Genomic DNA, 26732 nt, shown 5'->3' with positions numbered 1-26732 from the left:
TTTTTTATTATGGATTCTGGTAGTTTGCTTCTGTGAGTCAATTATTTATGTCTGCATGATGACACACAGACACATATTTGACTGTAAAGAAGCTCCCATGGTCATAATACACTTAACTAATACTACTGGAACAAAAACGGTTGACATTTACATCTTGTTATTCTTAAGATTTGGGACTCATTTTCCACATTTCAGATGAATTAAGAGTTAAGTCTCTTAAGTCAAAGAACTGAGCATTCCAAACTGGAAAAGTTGGTCATTATTATTAGGTTAACATATTTCTATTTCCTGTTCATTTTTGTAATAAAAATTAAATATATTGGGGAAAGAAAATATATTGTCTTAATTAGAGACTCATTTTAATAAATTAACCTTAAATATATTTTACTTTCTCAAGGTTAATAATAATTGAAGTTAAGTGCTTCATGTAATTGTAGGTTTTTACATATCCAAAAATGTTACATCACTCTTATATTTTACCATAACATGTATTAACTAATAAATTATGTTGGCAGTAGACTTTATTTGAATAATAATTTTTATTGTTTTATTCTGTTACCAATGAATGTATTATCAGCAAAATTCATTCTGCTACTATTACTACTACTAGCCTTTTATTTTCCTATTTAAAAATCAACATTTTAAAAAAAAAGACTACTGAGATACAAATTAACATAACACATTATTCACCCACTTAAAGTATACAGATCAATGTTTTTAGTATATTCACAGATATGTTCAACTATGACCAAAGTCAGTTTTAGAACATTTTCTATCACTTTACAAAGAAACCTGTATACTTTAGTAATCACTCTCTCCCAGTCTGAAGCATTTACTAATCTACTTTCTGTCTCTATAGATTTGCTTATTCTGTATATTTCATATAAATAGAATCACATATGTGTTCTTCTGTGACTTGCCTTTTTCACTAGGTTTAATGTTTTTAAGGTTCATCCATATTGTAAAGTGTATCCATACTTCATTATTCTTTTGTGGTTTCATAATACTCTCTTATATGTACATATCATAATTTATTTATCCATTCCTTAACTAATGGGCATGTAGGTTGTTTATACCTTTTGGCTATTATTAATAATGCAGCTATGAACACTACTGCCTTAACACTTACTATCTCCTTGTACAGAGCCTTATGGTAAGACAGAGGTAAGAGCCTAGGTTTCCTCATTTCTTTCCTGAGCATGCACAGGGCTCTATGAATGCATGTGTCCTCCAGATTCCCAGGAATCTGGGAATCAGGTCAGAGCCTTTCAAAACTCTTATGGACATCTCATTCACCAGTTCTTCCTTTTAAGCTACTTAGTTAATATATCTATCGACCTAAACTAGAATCTATTACCTCAGGCAGACTAAAGTTAAAACATTTGCCTGTGATTATTTTTGATAATTACCACCTCCTCACCACCACTTCCTCCTCTCCCCCAGGAAGAAGGCAGTTCCCACCAAAAAAGATCAGAATCCTTTTTAAATGGGGTCTTCCAGGGAATCATCAGACAGGTCAAATGGAGACAATTATTTGGAAATAGGGCTGAAAGGTGTTCCAGCTCCATTGTGCTTTTTCTGGAAGCCTCCAAGTTATATGGGTATATAGACCATCATATTTCCCAGGCTACTGCTGAGCTGGGAGAATGGGGGATGGAACTAAAACAAATTAAAATGCCACAAGTTTCCTGTTCTAATTTAGATTCAGCTGTTTTGTTTTGCTTTGCTTTGTTTTTAATGAACACTCCCTAGACTGTTGCACGGGTTTGATTAAGTTCCCGAGTTTCAGGGAGGAATGTAAGTGTTCCTCAACATGCACAAAGTCTCAATAAAATGCTTTATAGTTTTCTTGTAAAATACTTTTATTTGATTTTCAATCATTTTAATAAGAAAGTCAATCTTCAATCATTTATTTAATCTTTATTATACAATTTCAATTACCATTTAGTCCCCTCATTTTATTCAATAAGGGATTATAAACTTGTAACTTTGAGTCATCAGTTAATTGCCTTAAGAATATCACATTAACCCTTAGAAAATAGATTATCTACCCATTGTTGTGAAAATATTGATTTCCTGACTATTGTTGCCTGTTTTTTATTATTTTTACAGGGGAGTAAAGTTTCAAAGTCCTTACATTAATAGTGATACATTCTAAAATATGGAAAAATTTTAAAACATGCTAAATGAAAGAAGCCAGACACAAAGCCCACAAAGTATATGATTCCATCTATATGAAATGTCTAGAATAGGCAAAACACATAGATGAATGGTTGCTTAGGGCTTGGAGAGATGGGGGAATGGAAGGATGACAGCTAAAAGGTACAGGGTCTATTTTTGAGGTTATAAAATGTTCTAAAATTGATTTTGGTGATAGCTGTATAGCTTTTTCAGCATTATAATAACCACTGAATTAAATGAGAGAATTGTATGGCATGTGAATTATTTTTCACCAATTACAAAAATAATAAGAGTGGATGATTTCAATACTTCACTCTCAATAACTGGATATGAATGACTTCAACATCATTATTAACCACTGAACCATATACGAGGTCCATCCAGAAATAATCCAGCAATTGTTAATATAACAAGAACTTGTTTATCTGACATAAATGTAACTTGGCAGCCAGGAAGAGGGAACTGAAATGCTCAGGCATAAACAATGACAACTTCACTGTACAAGTCCATGGGGGGGTGGTAGATGCTATTTAGTGAGCATGTGTACTGTGTGGCCATCAAATTCAATATGACTGAGAAGATCCAAGATGGTGGAGGAGTAAGGGGAAGCTACACTAACCTTCTCCCAGGAGCAATCTGGAATTACAACTAAATTGTGGAGAAATCATCCAAAATAAACAACTGAACATAGAGGGAGAGACACTTTATAACCAAGGACACACAGAAGAAACAGCTTCACCACAATGTGACTCGTAGGGAATGCAGAGGAGATGTGAGAGAGCTGACTGGACTCCCACAGGTGGCTGGTGAAGTGCTGGAAGAATATTTCAGCGGCCAGGGTGGTCCCCTTGAGAACTGTAGACTCTAAACCCCAAGCTGGGCTCCCAAGCCTACAGCACTGGAGCCTGAAAAGTACCCAGATAACATCCAACTGCGAAAAGTGGCACGATTTCTCTCTGCCAGGCCCAGACAGCTGGAGCCTCAGAGATCCTTTGAAATGGTCAATGTATAAAATTTCATTTGCAGCCCACTACCCTGGGCTCTGGCAAGGGAGAAAGGGCCCTGGGAAGGGAGAAAGGACTAGAGATTTTTGAGATGAAACTGGGGCTGGTGGGTTTGGGGAGAGAATTGAGAGAGCAGCTGCCAAGCCCCTGGTGCTGAGTCATTCCCCATACAGCTGGAGCCATCTTGCTCAGGCAGACCACCCCCTCCAAGTGGCATCAGCCTCAGGGGAAACAATAAACCTGCCCACAGAAATTAATATGCCCCACTCTGTGGTGCTTACGCCTGAATGCTGATTAGAGAATGACTATAGTAACAACTGAAGGACTCAGCCACAGGTGTTGGATCCCTGGTAGTCTTGAACAGGCTGCCTAAGGCCAGATTGGGACACCATCTGACATCACCAGAGGTGGATTCAGAAATAAAAAATGGTGGTAAATACTAAATTCTACCAAGATGAAATCAATCCTGGTCTTCTTCATGATTTGTGATATTTTCTCTCCTGCAGTTTTTTAACATTCATCTCCTGTTCTTCAAGTTTATGGATATTAAATTACTAGATTTTATATTATAGTTTATTTTAAATCTCATAGTATCCTTATCCCTTCTTTTACCCCATTGCACTTTCTTCTTTCCTCTTCTTATTTTCACTTTAAATTTGTTTTCTCTCTTGTTACAACTTGCTTCCATTCTATACTCTTACTATATCTTCCTCCTCCAGCCTCTCGAAACCATTTTTCTTGTCATTGGTCATCTCACATTCTTGTTCCCACTCTTAAGATACCTGTGTTCTCTTTCCACCTTTACCAATCTTTGCTCATTTGTTGCAGAGGGCAGTTGTTGTTGCATTTCTTCAATTTTATCTCTAGATCTTCACTATTTTGGTATTTCAAATCTCAAATTTTAGCAGTCCCCTCTTCTACTCCATTCTACCTTCCTAGTGCTCTTTCTATTTTTGTTTATTTCAAATTTTAATCATTTCCTGTCTTAGCCTGGTTTTTGTTCCTCACTCTTAGTATTTCTTCTACCTCTATCATCTCAAAAATAACTTCCCTTCCCTCTCAACATCTCTTAAACTTTTCTTTCTCCCTCTCCCTGCCCCCCTTATTCCCATCTTACCTATATTAGCCTTAACTCATTTGTTGTTGATAGTGCTGTGGTGGGTCTTTTGCCCCAACTTAATTCCTATTTTTAGAAATTTATTCACTTTTTTTTCCTTTTACTTTCCTCACTTGGTTTTCTTTGAACATTTCTCTTTAACCTAATACTATACAGTCCCCTTCTCTTGTTCCATTCCATCTTCTTCACTCCTTTTTTAAATTTACGATGTAAATTTTACTTTCTTTCACTCTACACCTTGCTCTGATTCCCTACTCTTACTTTTCCTCCTCCACACCCTCTCAAAATCATTTTACTTTCAGTTAGTCATCACATATTTGTTTCTCCTTTCTATAATAGTTTTAATCTCTTTACACCTCATAAATACTGGCTCAATTTCTGTTGATAATGTAATTGTGGGTGGAGGTTATTTTTGTGGTTGTGGGTTTGTTTCCTAAGCTGTTTGGTTTTGTTCTGGCATTACCTGTACCACAGCATACAAGACATGGTGGACAGAGTGACTCTCAGTCAGTCAGCTAGAGGGAAGGACCCACCAGAGAATGACCAAAGAACAACAATAAAAACCCAATTACAACCAGAGGGCCAACATCAACGGCATAAAGGGCACCCCAAGAGCATTAAGTTCAATAGATTAAAGAGACTGTACCACCGAATCCCACAGATCTCCTACCACAGAAATTCATGCCACAAAGAAAGGGAGTCAAAGAAGATCAATCTAAGAAGCAGAAACAAACCAGAAGAGTCTCCCCTAAAATGGGGAAAGAAAGAAACAACCCCCAATGGAAAGGAAAGGAGGAATGCCCAGAAGGAGTGTTAAATGAAATGGAGGCGCAAGTAAACTATCATACACTGAGTTCCATAACCAAAATAATGGTTATATGAAAACTCAATGAGCTCAGTGAGAACTACAAAGAACTACAGAGAAGCTACAAAGAACTTAGTGTGAATTACATCAGCATGAAAAAGGATATAGAAACTATCAGGAAGAGCCAGGAGAAAATGAAGAATACAGTTTCTAAATTAAAGAACACAGTAGAGAGAATTAAAAGCAGGCTCAATGGCCCTGGCTGGTGTAGCTCAGTGGATTGAGTGTGGGCCTGCAACCCTGAGGATTGAGGTTCAATTCCCAGTCAGGGCACATGCCTGGGTTGTAGGCCAGTTCCCAGCAGGGGACAGAGGAGAGGCAACCACACATTGATATTTCTCTCCCTAAAGATAAATAAATAAAATATAAAATAAAATAAAAGCAGGCTCAATGAAGCAGAGGAGTTAGTCAACAAGGGAGGACAAGGTATGAAAAAATTTCCAGATAGAGTAACAAAATGAAAAAAGCCTCAAAAAGAATGAAGAGGGGTTACAGGAGCTGCAACACAACGTAAAACATAATAATATCTGTACCACAGGAATACCAGAAGGGGAAGAAGATGAGCAAGGAAAAGAAAACCTGTTTGAAAAAGTAATGACAGAAAACATCCCTAGCTTGATGAGAGAAAAAAAATTATACAAGACCAGGAAATATAGAGGGTCCTAGTCAGGATGAATCAAAGAGGCCCACTCCAAGACATGTCATAATAAAAATACCAAAATTTAAAGACAAACAGAGAATATTATAGTTAGCAGAAGGAAGGAAGGAAATAATCAAGATCACAGCAGATTTAAATGACATACAGACTAAAAAAACATTTAAAAGGATCAATAAATCCAGGAGTTGTTTCTTTGAAAAGATAAACAAAACTGACAAGCCCTTAAGCAGACTCACCAAGAAAAAAAGAGAGAGGACCCAAATAAATAAAATCAGAAATTAAAAGGAGAAATTACAACCAATACCACAGAAATACAAAGGATTGTAAGAAATTACTATGAACAACTATATGTCAAGCGATTTGATGACCCGGGCAAAATGAACACATATCTAGAAACATAATCTTCTAAAACTGAAATAAGAAGCAGCAGAAAGCCTGAAAAGACCAATAACAACTAGTTAAACTGAAGCAATAATCAAACAACTCCTGGCACACAAAAGCTGTGAACCAGACAGCCTCAAAGGTGAATTTTACCAAACATGCAAAGAAGAACTACCACTGATCCTTCAGTGGTAGTTCTTCCAAACTATTCCAAAAAATTCAAGACAAGGAAGTTTCCCAAATTCTTTTTATGAGGCCAATATTATCCTAATTCCGAAACCAGGCAAAGACACAACAAAGAGAGAAAACTACAGGCCAATATTGCTGATGAATATAAATGTTAAAATCCTCAACAAAATATTGGCAAACCAGATCCAACAATATATTAAAAAGATCATATATCATGATCATGTGGGATTCATCCCAGTGATGCAACGATGGTACAATATTTGCAAATCAATAAACATGATACACCACATAAACAAAAAGAAAGACAAAAATCACATGATTTTATCAATAGATGCTAAAAAAGCATTTGATAAAGTATAGCATCCATTTTTGATGAAAATGCTTACCAAAGTGGGAATACAGAGAGTACATCTCAACATAGTAAAGGCCATATATGAGAAACCTACAGACAACATCATACTCAATGGGCAAAATCTAGAAGCTTTCCCACTAAGATCAGGAGGAACAGGACAAAAATGTCCACTTTCACCACTTTTATTCGATATAGTATTGGAAGTTCTGGCCACAGTAATCAGACAAAAAATTGATATTAAAAGGCATCCAAATTGAAAAGGAGGAAGTAGAACTGTCACTATTTGCAGACATGATAGTCTAAATAGAAAAATCCTATAGGTTTGCCTCCAAAACTATTCAACCTAAAAAGTGAATTCAGCAAAGTAGCAGGATACCAAGTCAATATTCAGAAATTGAAGGCATGTCTGTACACTAACAATGAAATATCAGAAACAGAAACTAGGAAAAAATCCCATTTACTAAATAAAGAACCAAATTATAAACTTAACCAAAGAGGCAAAATACATATACTCAAAAAACCACAGAACACTGAAGAAACTGAGGAAGATACAAAGACATGGAAGTATATACCCTGTTCATGGATTGTAAGAATCAACATCATTAAAATGTCCATATTACCCAAAGCAATCTATAGATTTAATGCAATCCCTATTAAAATACCAATGACATATTTCACCCACTTAGAACAAATATTTCAAAAATTTATATGGAACCAAAAATGACCCCAAAGAGCAGCTGCAATTTTGAGAAAGAAGAATAAAGTAGGAGGGATCACAATACCTGATATCAAACTATACTACAAGGACACTGTAATCAAAGCAGTCTGACACTGGCATGAGAACAGACACATAGATTAATGGAACAGAACGGAGAGCCCAGAAATAAACCCATGTCTCTATGAATAATTAATATTTTACAAAGGGAGCAGAATCATAAAATGGAGTAAAAATAGCCTCTTCAATAAACAGTGCTGTGAAAACTGGAATAGTACATGCAAAAAATGAAACTCGATCACCAACTTACACCATACACCAGAATAAACTCAAAATGGATAAAAGACTTAAACATAAGCCAAGGCACCATAAAAGTCCTAGAACACATAGGCAGCAAAATTTCAGATATCCCATGCAGGAATATTTTTGTTGATACATTGTCTAGGGTAAGGGAAATAAAGGAAAGAATAAACTAATGGGACTACATAAAGTTAAAAAGCTTCTGTACAGCTAAAGAAAACATCATCAAAATGAAAAGGGGAGCCCTGGCTGGTGTGGGTCAGTGGATTGAGCAACGGCCTGCAAACCAAAGGGTCACTGGTTTGATTTCCAGTCAGGTCACATGCCTAGGTTGTAGGCCAGGTTCCCATTATGGGACCCACGAGAGATAACCATACATTAATGTTTCTCTCCCTCTCTTTCTCTTTTTCTTCCCCTCTGCCCCAAAATAAAATAAATAAAATTGTTTTTTAAAAAAGGACAAGGGAACCAACCATCTTGGAAAACATGTTTGCCAATGATATCTCAACAAGGGTTTGATCTCCAAAATATATGACTTATATTTCTCCAAATAAAGAACTTATATTACTCAAGGCAAGGAAGACAAACAATCCAATTATAAAATGGGCAAAGGGCCTGAAGAGGCACTTCTCCAAGGAGGACATATAGAGGGCCCACAGGCATATGAAAGGATGCTCAGCATCATTAGCCATCAGAGAGATGCAAATTAAAATTGCAATGAGATACCACTTCACACCAGTCAGAATGGCCACCATTAACAAATCAACAAACAACAAATGCTGGTGAGGTTGTGGAAAAAGGGAACCCTAGTGGACTACTGGTTGGAATGCAGACTGGTGCAGCCCTGTGGAAAACAGTGTGGAATTACCTCAAAACACTAAAAGTGGAACTGCCTTTTGATACAGTGATTCTACTGCTGGGATTATACCCAAAACATCCTGAAAAACCAATTCAAAAGAACCTATGTACCCCTATGTTCATAGCGGCATTATTGTAATAGCCAAGTGTTAGAAACAGCCTAAGTGCCCATGGATAAATGAGTAGATCAAAAAACTGTGGTACATTTACACAATGAAATACTATGCAGCAGAAAGAAAGAGGGAGCTCTTACCCTCTGCAACAGCATAGATGGATCTAGAGAGCATTATGCTAAGTGAAGTACGCCAGGAGGCAAAAGAAAAATACCATATGATCTCACTGATAAGTGGAACCTAATCAATAAAACAAACAAATGAGCAAAACAAAACTGGAGGCATGGAAATAAGGCACAGACTGACAAGGGACCAGAAGGGTTGGGGAAGGATAAGAGGAAAGAAGGGAAAGGGCCTAGTTAAAGAACATGTATGAATAACCCATGGACGTGGACAGCAGGGTGGGGATTGACTATGGGAGTGGTGGGGTGGGTGGGGCAGGGGGAAGTAACACGGGGAAATTGGGAGTATTGTAACAGAAAAACAATTAAAAATAAATAAAAAGAAAATAAATTAAGAAAAAACAAAATGATTGAGCAAGTAGAGCAATGAATCTGCACCAAATTTGCCTTAAGCTTGAACAATCCACAGAAACTACTTGGTAGATTCAGAAGGCTGCAGCTGTGGGCACCTGGTGATTGGCAGCCTCTTAGACAATGCGCATCATGTGTCGTGTGGTTTTTTGGCAAAACATCAAATCACCCAGGTGACTCAGTTCCCCTACAGCCCAGATTTGGCACTGACTTCTGGCTTTTCCCAAAACTTAAATCACCTTTGAAAGAAAAGAGATTTCAGACCATATATAAGATACATGAAAATGTGACAGGACAGCTGATGGCAATTGGGAGAACTGTGTGGGGTCCCAACGTGCCTAGTTTAAGGGGAACTGAGGCATCACTGTCCTATGTACAATGTTTCTTGTATCTTATATCTTCTTCAGTAAATGTCTCTATTTTTCATATTACATGGCTGGATACCTTCTGGACAGACCTCCTATATATGGAACAGGGATCAGGCTTGGGTATAAGGCTACCTTGGAATAAAGCCAAAACACTTCTTATTAGTATAACGAGTATAACATTAAGAGTGTTATAATTAAAACTATTCTAAGTATGATTTGAATCAAATCACTAGCTATTGGAAGTAAAGAATTTCAGTAATGGATTGGCCAAAAAGTTCGGGTTTTTTTTTCCCTGTAAGATGGCTCTAGTAGCATTCAGCTGTCTTTTATCATCATCCTAAACAATTTTGTTGGATTATAATGTGATGGCTGTCATATCTGTGTGCATTTAAAAAACTTATCAAAATTGAAGAATTTTGTTTAGATGTTTTAATATTGAAGATGGAAGAAAATATACATGTTCAGCATATTATGCTTTATTATTTCAAAGAAGGTAAAAACACAACTGAAACGCAAAAAACTTGTGCAGTGTGTGGAGAAGGTGCTGTGACTGACTGTATCAAAACTGGTTGTGAAGTTTCAAGCTGGAGATATCTCAGTGGACGACGCTCCACGGTCGGGTAGCCTAGTTGAAGCTGACAGCAATCAAATTGAGACATTAATTGAGAACAATCACATTATACCACAGGGGAGGGAGCCAACATACTCACAATATCCAAATCAATAAAGTTATTGGTGAAAATGGAAAATATGTCTTTTATTTTATGGAAAAAAACATACAGACTTTTTGGCCAACCCAATATCACTACAAAATTTTTGTAATTGTGACTTAAATTTTTTTTTTCTAAAAATGTTTGAAAGACTTCTATGTAAAACAACAAATATCCAAAATTCATTCTTTGTACAAACAAATACCTTTAGGAATGGAGACTTAAAAAAATGGTTTCCTTTGCTCTAGGTAAAAATCATGATAACCAGCATTAAGGTATAATATGTCCAAAAATTGTTACAGAAAACTCAATTTACCTGAATTAAAGATGCAAAAATAAGTTATAGGAACACGTGAATATAGATATTTATATTAAAATCTTCACATTTTAAATTAGTAATTGCAAATAGAGACTGAGGCAATTACTAATCAATAATGTGGTTTAAAAGTATAATGATAAATTCAAAGTTTTAGACATGGGCAAATGGGCACACTATATGCATTTATGGAGCCCATATTTAAAATAAGGTATGATGCAATATCAAATCGTTAAGATCAGAAAAACTAAGTCAAACAGATATGCTAATGAAGTGCTCTTGTCTTTTTGATTTGGGGTTCTCTCCTTCATAAAATGTTTGTTAATATGACCACATTTTTTAAAATCTAGGTATTAAAATATTAGTTAGCAGTGCCTATAAATTATTTTGTACTCATAGACATGTCTAATACAAATATGAACCAAAAAAACACATGTAAAACAAAAATATGTACTTTTATAATACAGTCTAGAGTTCCCTTTACCTTTATTGTCTGCCTGCTTGTCTGAAATCGTTGATCAGATACTTGCTGCTGATGAAGAAGCTTTTCATTGACTTCTTTATATTCTTTAACAGATAATTCTGCTGCTTTTTTGGCATTCTGAAGTACACTGATTTGTTGTTGCAAGGATATAATTCTTTCTCGTAATAAAACGGTATTGCTACTTGTTTTCTGCACAGTTACATTTTTCCATTTTTCTCTGTTAACTGAGAAAATGTAACTGTTAGAAAAATAATGTTCAAATATTTAAAAAATCACATTAAATTACAAAGACACTGTTAATTACATATACATTCTTACCTCTGGTAGGAACTGCTGTATGTGAACTCTTCTGAATATTACCATTCTTTTTCTGAAAAGTTGGCTTTTTGACATTCTTATAATGAAAATAATCCTAAATTTAAAGATTTCATAAAAATTAGATTGTTACTCAATAACAATAACCAGTGAACCAACATGATAAATAATATTGCTTCACTTAAAATATATTTATTTATGCAGTTAAAGTATTTAGACAATAAAATTCTACAGTTGATACCAAGAACTCATAAGTGAACATAATATGTACACTAAAGCTGACCTATAAGGCAAAGGATATAAATATAAAATTAATCCCCAAAGTAGTAGTAATTTAGCCTAGGGATTACTTAGAACCCTAGGAGTAAATACAATAAAAGCAACAAAAATAAAATATTTAATAACCTATTCTCTGGGAATCTAAGTCCTTTTCTCAAATACTATTCTCTGTTACATGGAGACTGATGAATACCTTCTGACAAATAAAGCTAAAATGGTACTGATGATAATAAAGTAAGTTTTCTTGAAGCTGCATGTTGTCCTAATGGCATTCCAATGTACTAAGGTTAAATAAAATAAATCTATGTTGACTTTTGTTCCAGAACATTTTACCAATTTCAAAAAGCTTTCCCAAAGCAAAATTTTATATAGGAATATGTTTCAAAATATTATAAATCCTAATAATAAAATATGGTCTTATTTATGACTTTATTGTCTGGGAAACAAACAATAATCTAGAAAACTTTTCAAATTTTTTTCAAAAATCCTAATTTAGGAACTAATAAATAATTACAGTAAAAATAGAAAAAATAAATTTGACCCAATGGTACTTTGACAATGAGCCCTATATTTTATGTTGAGAAATACATAAATTATATATAAGGCATGGCTCTGAAGTAATATTATAACTGATTTCTTAATGCAAATACCAGAAACCCCTATCTAAGATAACATTTTCCTTTGAAGTAATCACTTTCCTTTAAACTAACTTTCATTTCTTGAAATGTCTCATTAGAACATGTCTTCTGAACCAGTATGTAAGATATATTTTTTTAAGTTTCATTGCTTTAGTAAGATTCAATTAATACTTAAGTGCTATTACTGAGTGCTGTAAAAAGATCCAAAACATAATTGCCTAAGTTAAATATTAGTCACCAGACTTGGTTTCAAATAAACTACCCCTAAAATAAAAAAAAGCACTAGAGTCCCCTTTTCAGTGTTAACTGACTAGAAATTCAGGAAAATTCTCATGATTTGAAACAAGTACTGTTAAAGTGTCTTGGTAACATGGGGAGATTCTGGGGCCAGAAATGAGGTGAAAGCAGGAATCAAGAGATGAGTGACCAACAAAGTGCCCAATAAAATACAGAACAATTGATAATCTGGTGACCTTGAAATTCTATTTAAACAGCAACACAGAATACCAGATAACAGGAAAGAAAGCCTAGGTCCCATATCAAGACGTGAAGTTTAAGGTCATGAAGCTAGGATATTGTGTGTATCAACAATTTCTACCTTTTATATCACTAAGTAGTATTACATGATGTGACTGTATCACAGTTTGTTCAATCATTCAGCGAATAAAGAAAATTTTGGTTGTTGTATTTTGGGCTATTATAAATAAAGCTATTATGATCATTCATCACAGTTTTTTTGGTAAATATAAATTTTCATTTTTGTGGGATAAGTGTCCAAAGGTGAGATAGCTGGCTTGTGTAGTAAGTGTATAATTATTAGGTTTTCAAAAGAAACTTCCAGCTGTTTCCCAGAGTGCTATACCACTTTATATTCATACCAGAAATGTATGAGAGACCCAGTGTTACTGCATCCTTGCCAGCACTTGGAGTGTCAGTATTTTCTTTCTTTTAGCTGTTCTGATAAATTTGCATCTCATCAGTGTCTTAATCTGCATTTCCCTAGTTATTTATGATGCTGAACACCTTTATATATGTGTCTTATTTGTTATCCATATATCCTTTTTGTTGAAATGTCTGTTCATATTATTTGCCCATTTTCTAATTGGACTGTTTTATTTTCTACTGTTGACAGCATTAGAATTAGGATGTTCTGTTCCTCAAAAGATTATATTAAGATCCTCGAAGAGGTACAGTACAGCCAAAGGCTCATATATAGCATACATAAAAACTTGTAAAAATAAATAAGAAAAATAGACAACTCAGTGGGCAAAGACTTGAGGAGGCAATTTACTAAAGAATTCCATATGGTAAATAATCATGAGAAAGTACTCAACACTTTATTAGTAATCACAAAAATGTAAATTCAACCCCTAATAATATACCTCAACATACATACCAAAGGGGCTGAGATGAGAAATATTAACATACCAAGTACTGATGAGGAATAGTAAAAATTTTCATAGTGTGTCGATAGATACAACAAATTGGTACAATGCTCAGAAAACACCATTGTCAATTAAAATCTTAGAAAAACTTAATCTATGGTGCAGTAATTCCACCCCTCGTACTTCATTACAGAAATGCCCAGACTTATTCAATAGAAGACATGTATACGAATACTCATTGCAACATTATTTGCAGGAAATCCAAACTGAAGAAACCCAAAATTCACCAGTAGAATGTATAAACTGAGATAGTCAGACAATGAAGTACAATAAACAACAATAAAAGTGAACTCTACATAATATTGAACAAAAGAAGTCAGATACAAAAGAAAATATACACTGTAGAGAATCTATAAAATCCAAAAACAGGCAAAATTTAACAATAGTTTTGAAAGAGATAAGATTATAAAAAAATGGAATTAGTGATTAAAGTTAAAATAATGGTTATCTTTGGAGTTAGTGATAAGTTCTATATTTTCAAAACAAAATTGCTACAATTTGGTCAATGTTTCTTTTTTCTGACTGCAAACAAACAATATACATAGATTTATTCAAAGTAGTTTATACTATATTCTCTTATATAAATAGAATTATGAGTTATTTTTTTATTACAAACCCATGCTACACATAAATGACTACAACTAAGGAAAATTCCCAACCAAGTAATATGCGACAAAATAGAAGCTTTTACAAAATCTATCTATTTACCAGTCATTCACAGTGAATTAGCAGGCACTTAGCATATAATTTTTCATCTGAACTTTATTCTGGTGGTAACTAAAATAGATTTTTGTAATCCTTGATCTTTTTCTTCCAAAGTCCTTGCCAGACCTCAAAAATGAAACACTTCTGGATTTGATTTTAAAATAACACTACAGGTTAATTAAAGAATGATTTTTTACAACAAAATTATCTTTCCTCTGTTTTTCACTGATTTATGCTGAACAGGTAAATCTTCTGGTGACATGATATCTACAATAGTAAGAATTAATGACCAAGTTTAGAAACATTAATTTAATTTTATTATCACAAAGACTAATAAAAAACCAGTATTTTCCACACTTGGTATATTTCACATACCTGAAAAAAATGAGATTATCAACTTTAAACTTCTTGGCTGAAATATAAATACCTTAATACTTATATTTAGGAGAATATTTTTATTTACATGTTATCTACACAACAATAGTGACAAATTGGAGTTGAAAATATGAAGAAGTGTGTATTTGCACTGCAAATATCAAAGAAAGGTTCACTTTTTAAGGATTCAAATTAAATCCTTAGCAACAAAATTTGATTTGTTACAAAGATAAGATAAAATTAAAAACATAGCTTAGAATTAAGCAAAATGTGTCATACCTTTGGGGGTTTGCCATCTGTATTTGAATATATTTGTGCTATTCTTTTTCTCTGCACTTGGCTGTCTTCTGTTTGATGACCTTCTTTCTGGTCTCTCTTATCTTCTATAGGGCTTATTTTCTGGGATGTTTCTACAACAACTGTTCCCAAATTTTGAGAGATATGAGTTTCAGAATCACTGCTTTTGAGAAAAAAAAGTAGGGGACACAAAACCCAAGAAGAAGAGTTGTTAAATATATACCCTTTTAAGTTCAAAATCCAATAGTAATATAGCACATGCTGCATACAAAACTGTAAGTTTAATCTGTGCACGTACTGGTTTTCAGTGGTAAGAAAGAAAATTAATCTATGTTTTATAAAATTATAAAATTTCATCAAGGAATTAGATTATCTAGAATCAAACGCATACTAGCATCACTTCTCTGGTATTTGTACTAAATGTGAACTCAGCAAGCACTAGTTTTAACAGCTGTAGGGTTGGAGTACTCACTCCTTTCTGAACCAGGGCAGAAAGTTTTAACATTTCTATCAAAGTTCTCCCTCACTCTAGGACAAAATTTGAATACCTGTGGCTTTCACCCATTTATTTACCCCAGCTTCCTCTCCTAGGGCCATTCCTCATTAAATAAAGTACTTGTTAAGCATCAACCATGTGCCAGGCACTTTGCTAGACATTAGAGATAAAGTAGTAAGTAAATAAAGTAGGTAAAAAATCCCTGCTGTCATATAGCTTTCATACTAGTGGGATGAGGGGGGACAGGTAACAAATAGGAAGTAAAATAACTATGTTAATATTATATGTTAAAAAGAAAAACTAAAGCAAGGAAGGAAGATTACAAATGCTGAAGTTGAGCAGAACATGCCAATAAGCTCAATCATTTTTCCACCTGGATGATCTTTTAACTACCAAAACACAGTTACACGATGCCTGATTCATCTCTAAGAAAAACATCCCTAGCTTTTTCAAATATTTCTAATATGTATGCATGCTTTTGAGATGCTTTCTTACCCTGGTCACACTTGAATGTGCTCCAGCTTATTTTGATGCAGCATTATGTTCAAAACACAGTTTCATATTCCAATGTACTATGAGAATTGCTTAGTAGAACTCTGGGTAGGTGCAGACTAAAATTATGAAAGTTCTCTGGCATGATTACTATACTGTAGACTCATATAGGATTTAACAAAGACTCATAAAATAATTTTATGTACACCACTGCAAAGTCCCATATTTTTCCCATTGTACAGTTGAGCAAATCACATTTTATAGTCAAGTGAAGAACCCTGTAGTCTTATGTATAACTGTATCTTCCCAGTCTTTTGAGATCTTTGGGAATTCTGATTCTATTTTATAAAATAGTTTCCATCTCTTTCAACAGTTATGTTACCCACAAATTAGATAAACATGCTTTGCTGAAATTGTTTTTCTTATTTGAGGTATTAACAACTCCTGATTATTACCCATTACTGAATGGACATTGATAAAGGTAGTTTGTGTACTGGGACCCACAAAATACAGGCTGCCCTCATGGTCCGGCCCATGTCAGCAATTTCGATCTAAGTCAGCCACATTTACGGGAAATGCCTCTGAGGGGAGGCAGAGTTTGACACCCCCAATTATACCTTTTGGAATAATTATTTTAAGCTTGTTATTTTCAAGAAACAAAAGACTCAGAAAAAATCTCTGAACTTCCCTCTTATGACCTGAAAGAATTCACATAGATAATGTCCCCCAGTGAGGGAGATATAATTATAGATAACTCTAGTTTCACATGAACTAGTGTATGATGCACAGGGGAACCTACTAAGACTCCTGTGATCCAAGTTCTCTCTGTGTCCTGTTAAAGATGGCCCAGCAAACATTTATTTTCCAAACACTTGCTTTTCTATCTTCATGTGAACTGCCTTTCTTCCCTTTGAAGTCCCAAACTACAAACCTGGCATTTGTATGGAAACCCAGTATGGATAGACACAGGGTCTGGCACAAATAACACCTCTTTTTTATTACAAAATCATAAGCATCAATTCTGTAACATAACACTATCACACTCAAACAACCATATGATATTTTAGGTGAAATGCTCAAATTGCTGTCCATCTCATGAGAGACATTCATGTACCCTACCGACCACACTCAATGGTGTTACTTCTACTGGCCCTCATGATAGGGTACTCACGGGGTCCAGAAGAGTTGCAAAGAGTTTAAGGTAAACAGTTAATAAGCCTAGTAAGTAAAGCATATGTTAAAGCTATCGTTTCAGAAACTATAGATAAGGTCCGTCCTGGCTCCTGGGAGAGAAAGCCGACCTCCTGGGGCACAGCTAAAAATTACCGCCTGGGGAAGAAGTGGAGGCATCCAGGCCATTGTGTTCCAGGGACAGGCAGACCACCACTCACCCCTGGGAAGAGCTAACAGCCCAGGACGAGAATACTACAGTTTTCTTTTATCTAGTTTTCCTTGAATTCCAAAATCCTTCATTGTACCTTGTATATTCCCTGTTATAAAAAAGGCTGGCTTGAAAGAAAATGTAAAATGGTCCCTTAGGGGATGAACCTGCTGTCTTCTCAGATCACCAGCCACCTGAATAAAATGCCTATAAAGATTCAATCCCTGTCTCTGCTTGTTGGGTTCAGTTTGTGACAGATAACACAAATGCCAGTCTTTTCTAGTTTCACTTGTATAACAGATTTAGTCATTTCTTCCTGTTAATTTGTCTCATGTTAATTTAATTTTAGTCCAGCCAGAAGAACTGAGGAGGGTAGAAGGAAAATGAATTTTTCCATCCTACACCTCATTGTCAAGAAAACCTAACCTACCCCAGTCACAGTCCTCCAACTCAGCTTTAGCTAGCTCACCTTACCTGAGAAAACAGGATGTGCCAGCCTTATTAAGAAACACTCAGCCTCCCAGCCAACCACGCCCTGTTTCCTCATTGCCCTTCTAGTGCTCTATGAAGCTCTCTCTCGTCACAACTCCCCCAGGAAGAGTGCTCCACTGCTTGTTAGGCTCTGCAAACCCCTACTCCATGGATGTTGCCCCTTGAATAAAGGGCTTCAAACTCATTACTAAATAGTATTATTTTTGTCATTTGACAGCATGCTTTGTAATACTATACAACTATAAGAAATTAGTATCAAAAGGTAATACTTATGTAATACACATATATGAAGAACAAAGCTCTATTTTTCTCAATATCTAAGTAAGTTTCTTATATTTCAGATTATGAAAAGCTAAGGGAAACAGAATGTTCTGAAGTCCTTAGGCTCCACTGTGGGATTTCTAATTGTTGAAGAATTCTTTGCAGCTGAGTGATTCCTAAGACTATTCTGTCAGGCAAGAAATGTAACACTTAATCCTCACAGTGTAAAACTGAATTTCACTGCTAAACAACCTAAATAACAACCCTGTTTCAAGAGATAGGGTGTGATATGTCTCCCCAAATATGTGACCTTCTGCACATGTACTAATATGATGAAATTAGAATCATATTACTTAACTTTCATGCATTTACTCATACATACATGCTCACACATGAGTAAAGTAGACCACTATATTATGAAGAGTGAGATAGATCCAACTGGTTGAGATGTAATTAGTAGCTGAAACTAGAATTTTCTCGAAGACATAAATAAGGGCTTAGTAGGTTTTAAGCTAACTAGTATTTTATCTCTAATTGCTTTTAAGAACAGGGAAAAGAAACCTTACAGGAGTTAACAAAGAATGAAAATCCAGTCTTGGTCCTTCTTCCTCACCTTCACAAATTTGTGAATATTTTACCTGCCTGATGATAAACAGCTTGACCCAATGATCATTTACGACAGTGGCTCCCAAAGTTGCCTGTATGTTGGAATCAGCTAGAGAGCTTCAAAAAATTACTGAAGCTTGTACCTCACTCCAGATGTTAAGATAGAATTGCACTGGGGTGTGGCTTGAGCTTTGGAATTTTTATAAGATCCCCAGACGATTCTAACATGCACACAAGTCTGAGAACCACATTTTAAGATAAGTTTCAGTTCTATGTCTATACTTAAGAAAACTATCCAGAGACATCCTGAAAGGACCAAAGTTTTGGCACCCCAAAGTGTGACTTTTGTGACATTGATTTTAAGCTGGTTATTAAAAAAAAATACCGAGAAGGAACCTGTGACCCTCATCTTTTGTGCCTGAAGGAATTCAGAGAGAAAAATATGCTTCAGGAAGGGAACCTGAGCATATTCACCTTAGCACATATGAATTAGCACATATATGATGGACAGGAAGAAATCCAACGAAGTCTGTTTCCTTCTGTGTCCCACTATTTCTGGATAGTCCAGCAAGAACTTGTTGACCATATGTTTGCTCTTTCTCCTACCTGTTAATTACCTACTTCCTTTGGAATCCCAGATCCCTGCCCCACTTCTCCTTTGTCCAGAATAGCATGGAAGCCTCAACTGCTCAATGCAGTTTAGGTCTCATATCTTATGATATGTGTGGCATGTACATCAGAGTAGTAAGTCTTGGACATTTTCTCCTATTAGTCTGTATCTATTAATTGGATGATTAGCCCAGATGAAAGAACTTTCTAAGTAGGAGGCAAGTTAAATTTTTTGTGCCCCCACAATCCTAAATCTAAAACAGACCACTATTTGGGACTTTAAAAATGTTTAGGAAAATAAAGGAACTATAAGCCATTGTAAAACAAGACAGAATTACAGAAGAGTGTTCAATTTGTCTTAGCAGTTCTGGCCACATTAAACTTCCCTTCTATTTAAGTCTAAAAAAGGTGTTCTATTATCCACTTGCCTTTGTAGTTACTGAGTGCTTCAAGTGCATATATGAATGTATAGCCAGGGATAAGGGCAAGAAGTATTATAGATTTTTATTATTCTCTTGTTACTACTCACTAGGGGTTATTTAACTTAAGACTAGGAATCTGCAGAGCTATAACTTTAAAGAACTAAATTTTAACCACCATTCCATTAAAGTTAGTACAATGACTTTGCATAATACATACATGAAATAATTAGTGAAGATGGTTCTTAATTTAAAGGATGTTAAACAGCTTGTAGACATCTGGTAACAAGCTGAAATGGGTCATTCAAAATTTATCTAACTAAATTAAGGGGAAAAAATGTTTCTCCTCCCAGGTTGGCATGTCACAAGATAACTAAACCGACTTAGTAGGCTTGCCTGGGAATCCTTAGCTGTCAGTGGTGAATATGCAAAGGGCCAGCAAATTAAATCAACCTGCCAAACTGTCAATTTCAAGCCTCATGACTGCATGAAAATAGCATCACTGGAAGAAATCAAGCATTGCCTTCTTTTGGGTTTCCTGGCACCTATTCAAATACTCATGCAGTTGTGGCTAATTTTGCATGCAAATTTCAGTCAATAAGCTCAGAACAAGACCTCCCAAGATATTTCAAAGGATCTGACAGTATTTTTTCTGAATACCAAATCGACAGTAGTTGAAATTCAATCTCCATTTGCTTGTGCTTTACATATGCACAGTGTCCCCACCACAGAGCCAAGTTAATGAGAGCCTTACCTGCTTTCACTCACATCCTCCCAGTCCTTGTCCTTACTGAGGTTCTCAAACACATTGCTCATAACCTTGATGGAGTGATTGAGAACAGTGTGGTAACGACCCACAGAGCGCTTTTTCTTGGCAGTTTTAAATTTAACCTTGGTAGTGGTTGTTTTACAATCATATTGTCCAGGTCTCACTTCTGTGGTGGCCATCTCCGATTTAGCTTTGTCTGCAGAACGCTGCAAATTCTCCACTGAATTCATCATCTCTTCATTTTCATTTTTCAACCTATTAGCTTCTGCCACTTGTCTCCTTAGGGAAGTGACTTCTCTCTCCAGCTCACTGATTTTTTCTTGAAGATCAGCTTTGTGTTTTTCTACATCTTTACTTCCCTTTTGTAGCTGTTCTAGCTCTTCTTCTCTGGCCTCTGCATTTTCTTGTTGCTGTTTTAAGAGTGATTTCAGGGAATCATTTTCTTGTGTTAATTTTTTATTCCCTTCTTGTAATTTCCTTGACCTTTTCTCAAAAGATTTTAGACGATTTTCCAAGTCAATGACCTAAACAGAAGAGTTTTGCTTATTCTTTTAAAAGTCCCAAACCATAACCCATTGTATTTTATTATCATTTCTTACTTAAGTAAATAAAAAGTACATTAAGCACAGGGACAATATAAACCTAAAGTACTTAATCTCTAAATAATTCTCAGGTAGTACAAATAAATACATTCTAAAATGTGATAATATATCTGTAGAAAAAAGGACAGGTAGTAAAAGAAGTTAAAATTCTATACAAAATGACAGAATTAATTATGCTAATAAAGTTAGTGGATTTTTCTGAGATTCTAAATGCTTGGCTATACAGTCTACTCATTATGAATAATTTTTTTCAGAGAAAACCAATTTATACAAAATAGGTACATAGAGGAGCTTTATTAATAAAATATAAATTTTTTCAATACTTAAGTCATATGAAAAATTGATGGCCGAAATAAGAAATAATTTATGAAGAATGCTTATTTCTAAATTTAAAAATGTAATTTTAGTAGTAGTCATGGGATCCTTAGTTTACACAATAAAGGAACATTTTACCAAAAAAAAGTCTAACACATTTAAATTATAATTATTTCAAGATTGAATATGAAATTTTTCATTTACTTCAGTAAAAAATGCTCATTGAAGGACACAACAATGGCAACAGCCTGACCTTAAAAATTTCAAAAACTACTTGGGAAGACACTTGCATTCATCAGTCTGATAAAGGATAAAATTTAAGCGCCGTAAGTCTGGGAAAAAAAGAAAGAGCAACTAATTCTAAGCCATAAGTTTCACTGAAGAGATTTCAGTTTAAACCTTGAAAAATAATCACTATTGTTTGGAAAGTAAATTTTACCATTTAAAAAGAATTTTATAGCCATGACTTCTTTCTGATCATCTCAAAAACATGTGAGATAAGTAGAGCCAACAGCTGTCTTCCCTGAAGAGGAAATGAGATGCTGAAAAGTTAAATAACACACAGAGGTTACGTATTTACTGGTTTAAACGGGGATTCGAACCAGGCTCGTGCCCCTCCTACTATTATGCAAGCCATACAGGGGAGGAAGAATTACCCAGGTATACAGAGTGGGGCAAAAGTAGGTTTACAGTTGTGAATGCGTGAAACACAGTTTATTCTTGTATTATTAGTTAATTATTGTATTATTTTTCATACAAACAACTGTAAACCAACTTCTGCCCCATCCTGTTTATGGAAAATAAACATAGAACAAGAGTCAAGAAAACACTGAGTTAAGCAAGAAATGTAAAATGTTGAAAAACAATATAAACTGATACTTACTTTCAAAACAAAATTCTTCAAAGGAGAAAATATTTTTGATGTACTAACAACTAATGATTTGAAATAGTATTTCAGAAATACACAAGATAAAACTTATGCATATTCTTAAAACTTTCCAGTTTACTGGGCTTTACTTATGATGGTGAAGTTTCCTAAACATGAGTTTAAGTCACCTCTGATTTACGTACCATTCTGTGCCCCCCATTCTTCTTGTGAGTTCCATACCCTTCATTCAATTCACAGTCATTTACTGATTAGTTATCCTGTCCTAGAACACAAATATTTCCTAATACAATATAAAGAATCTCAGTGAATTTTAATCATTTTTTCCCTAGTACGTTATACTCACCTACTATTGGACGTATGTCTTTACAGGGCTTACTCCTGACCTTAAGTTGAGGTATATGAAAACGTTTTTACCAGGCTACTATAGACACCCACTGTATATTTCAAGACAAAAAAAAATCTCTTGTTCCCTCTCAATGCAAATACATGTTGGAAGAGCTGGACAATGTGACAAAAAATAGTGTTCGAAAATACATAAACTCTGACTGAAACTTTTTAACCTCTTCCCAATCACTTGATCTCCAAATTTTATTCAACACTTAGTAAAAAATACTACAAACAAATAAGGAATATCACTTTTTACAACCTTTTCAGTTACAATAGTCTTCAGTCACTGCCCCAAACAGTATACTTGTCATCAAAAACACTTAAAATAGTCTATTATGTTAGATTTCAGGGTGATGTAAGGTAGACTACATATTTTTAAATGTATTTTGTGCAAATAATATGCCTTTTTAAAAATCCTGACTTTGACAGTGGCAGTGAAATGAGGTGTAGAGTCAGGGGGCAGGAGGAGGAAGGGCGTCACAGAATATTCCTCACAAACCATGGTTTTGGGGGTGGGAGAGGTAGATGATATGATTAAGATACTTTGCATGTCTATGGCAAACTGGTAGCCAGCTAATAGCTGTGTTACTGCCTCAGGGCAAAAGGTGTGTACATGACTTTCAGACTGTATCCTGATTCCTGAGGTAGCCAGTGGAGACCCCAGCATCACTGAGTCATGCTTGCCCTAATGAAAGATGGCAGCCAAGAAAAGGTAGAACATTATAGGGAAACTGGCAAATGTAGCTCACTGTGGGAAGAGCTATATGGGACGTCATGGAGGAAGCCCTTGGTCAGTATTTAAAACTAAGGTCAGGCAGCTGTGAGGGAGTTGCCACATGGTTTGGAGAGTGCCATGTTGCCAGTAAAGAAGGTGAGCCATGATGTAGCAGTTAGGCAATTTGTAGTGAAGTTGGTCCACAGTGAAAAAGGAGAAGTAAGCAAGCCCCAGTGTAGTCTGTAGTCAGCATCCCATGATGGGGCCTGGTGAAGTAAGGAAGGAAACACACTGCTGTTCTGATTGTGCCCACTTGAGCCAACTCAGAAACCACCAAGGACTCTGCCTTGCAAGACTCTGACCTGTTGCCTCACAGACTCAGGCTCTATCTAAACTCTTGGGACTTGGGACATATTCTCTCAGGACTTGTGCCTTTCCTAGACTTCATCATGACCCAGTGTAATATGGCATATGCTTTCCTGAACTATTACATGGAGGATGACAATAACATGCCCCGGATCCTGAAGGAGAGAGTTGCTGTAAGACTGTTTGCACAGCCAGCATAAGCATATGAATATTTCTCCATATCCAAATAAGGGTATGGAGAAATTTGGTTGCTTTTGGCTTATAGCCTTTTGGGGAACAAGGGAAGTGCTGGGTCTTGTAGAAGAACAGGGCTCTGAACATAAGTGCTCTCAGCACCCCCGAGGTTGGAATACTGAAAATAAAAACCTGTTTCTTCCAGCACTAATTGTTAGATCATATGCCAATGTGCTATGTGAGTGGGCCCCTATCTGCTCGGTTCCAGTAGTATAAAAATAATAAAAAGCAGTGTAGTCTAGTTAATTTAATTTAATTTACAGTCCAGTTTGGGTATCACTTCCACCTGTGGGTGCTTTACCTGGTAAAATATTTAAACTATTTTACCTTTAGTTTCTTCATCTGTATAATGGAAATAGTAACACTCATCATGCAGGTTATAAGTATTACATATAATCATATACCACAATTTCCAGCAGACAGTACATTCTACAATTTATCATCATCATCATCATCAACAGCATTATCATCTCTACAGGAGACTGTTCTGCGTGGTGTGGGCTAAGATAGGACAGATAGGTTCTCCCTTGGGGAATCAGGCCTGCACTGTACCTAGACTGCTATGAGACTTGCTTTTGCTAAAATTCCCTCACCCTGAATTGAGACAGAAAGTGCTTACTGTAACTTCCTAAAGTCTATGCTAAACTTCCCCAGTATGGAATGTAACCAGTTCAACCACTTTTCCCTTTGCATTTACAAATATTCTTCTGTGATGTGATTAACACCATCCTCTCCTTTGTTTTCTGTAAAAGGTAACCACCTAAAATGAACCTGTGCATAGTAAATGAGGACCATCAAGTAATGTGCCCAGAAAAGCAATATAAGTCTAGTAAGACAAGGGTCAGGGCGCTCTCCTCTTGAGAGAGAAGCCTCACCGTCCCTTTTCCTTCACAGGACTTGGTAGTCCATGTGAATTACTTGTATCTCGTCCACAATGTCTCAGACCCCACAAGCCGGGGTCCACATCAATCTCTATTGTTATTCTTTCTAACAGTTATTTAATGAAATTACTTGAGCTGAAATACAATTACTTGTATTAAATATTATTGAACTAGCTTTTAAATCAACTTTGTACTTTTGATTAAAATATAACATGTTACCAAAAAAATGTAACAAATAAACATCTTAAATTTAGATTGCAATTTTGCATATTGGCAACATATTTTTTTATTTTCTTTAAAATCCATTTAGGTTTGGACACAACTCATAAATTTTGTATATCAATGTGTTAAAGTGTGTTATGTTTAAAGTATGCTGACTCCCTAATGTAAATTAATGTTTAATCAAAAGAGCTGGCCAAATTTGTTTGCATTTATGTTTAAAATGGAGGACAAGTCACAAAACAGAGAAGCTTCTTCCAAAGACTTTGAAGGGTAAAGTCCGTAGAACACATTAAAGTGTTATTCAAGGTGCACTCTCAAAAACTGTTGTTCAACTGATTTTAAATCTCCAGAAATAGAAAGGAAAATCTGAATACATATTTTGAGAATGGGAGTCCAGGGATTTGTTAAAGGCATTGTTCTGCATACTGGAAATCAATTTAAGTCCATACTTTTCCTCCAGTACTAAAAATGTGTTAAATTCAACAAAAAGAGAGCTCCTTTCAAACCAAACTAAACATGTGACTTGTGAAGTGTGTGTAATATGTACTTTTCTAGGAGTATGTAGACTGGACGATTTAAACCCTAAAAACCTCCTTTTGACTTAACTCATAAAGACCCCCATCTCCTAATTCACTCATATCCTGAGACATTAGGAATCAAGACTTTGACGTAAGAATGTGGGGCACACGATTCATTCCATAACAGTGTTTAATGTTGATATATTATTTAAAAATAATCTACTGATAGGTTTCAGTTCTACTATGCACAAATATTGTTCTCATGTTCTTATAATCCTTGAAACCCATTCTAAGTTTCACACAGATTGTGGAGGCATAAAAGTAATTTTCCTCCCACCTTCTAAGTGCTTCTAGTTGGGCTAATAATCAAATTAACAGATACAGGTTAACAGGAGAAAATCAAATTTTAATATGTGTGCATGGGGACTTCACATAAGCATGAAAATTGCTAATATGGGGAGGCAAAATGAGGTATATATGTCATTTGGGACAAAGGAGAAAGGATGGAAGAAGCCTGGGATTTCAAAGGGGAAATAGGCAATTCACAGGTAGCTGAGATAGCAGCAAAGAAACTCTTGCTGGGCTACTCAGAAACAACAGGACAGAGGGGAAGTTAGGGAGCAGACACTTCCATAGATCCGTCCTGTCTACCGCACTTAATTCACATGTGCTGAAGTGAATATGCTGTAAGGTGATTATGCTAAACTTCCCTTCCTGAAGCAGCATTTTCTATCTGAAGGTCTTTAAGAAGAAAAAGTAGAGGTACAAGAAAAACAAAGACAAACAAAACAACCCAATTCCCGAGTTTGTTGGGCTTACAATGTTTCATCTGAAATAATTTGCATTCCAGGGTAGCACATTCTGGGGAGATGCCCACAAT

General features: G+C 35.4%; 1 protein-coding gene across 4 annotated transcripts in view; it reads right to left on the bottom strand.

Moving 5' to 3' along the window:
* The window catches only part of CNTLN (centlein), a 295925-nt gene that overhangs the window by 69255 nt on the left and 199938 nt on the right, over nucleotides 1–26732 (bottom strand). For 3 of the 4 annotated variants that reach the window (XM_053656339.1, XM_053656341.1, XM_053656342.1), the window contains 4 exons: nucleotides 20709–21247; nucleotides 15181–15361; nucleotides 11463–11556; nucleotides 11145–11368 (listed from right to left, as the gene is read on the bottom strand). In XM_053656339.1, the coding sequence (XP_053512314.1) occupies nucleotides 11145–11368; nucleotides 11463–11556; nucleotides 15181–15361; nucleotides 20709–21247 (1038 nt within the window). The remainder of the gene's footprint in view (nucleotides 1–11144; nucleotides 11369–11462; nucleotides 11557–15180; nucleotides 15362–20708; nucleotides 21248–26732) is intronic. The other variant, XM_053656340.1, reaches the window with a different exon arrangement.

This window comes from Artibeus jamaicensis, unplaced genomic scaffold (genome assembly GCF_021234435.1).
Source record: "Artibeus jamaicensis isolate MK-2021 breed Jamaican fruit bat unplaced genomic scaffold, CSHL_Jam_final scaffold_1964, whole genome shotgun sequence".
Taxonomy (NCBI): domain Eukaryota; kingdom Metazoa; phylum Chordata; class Mammalia; order Chiroptera; family Phyllostomidae; genus Artibeus; species Artibeus jamaicensis.
This window is presented reverse-complemented; position numbering and strand designations above follow the sequence as displayed.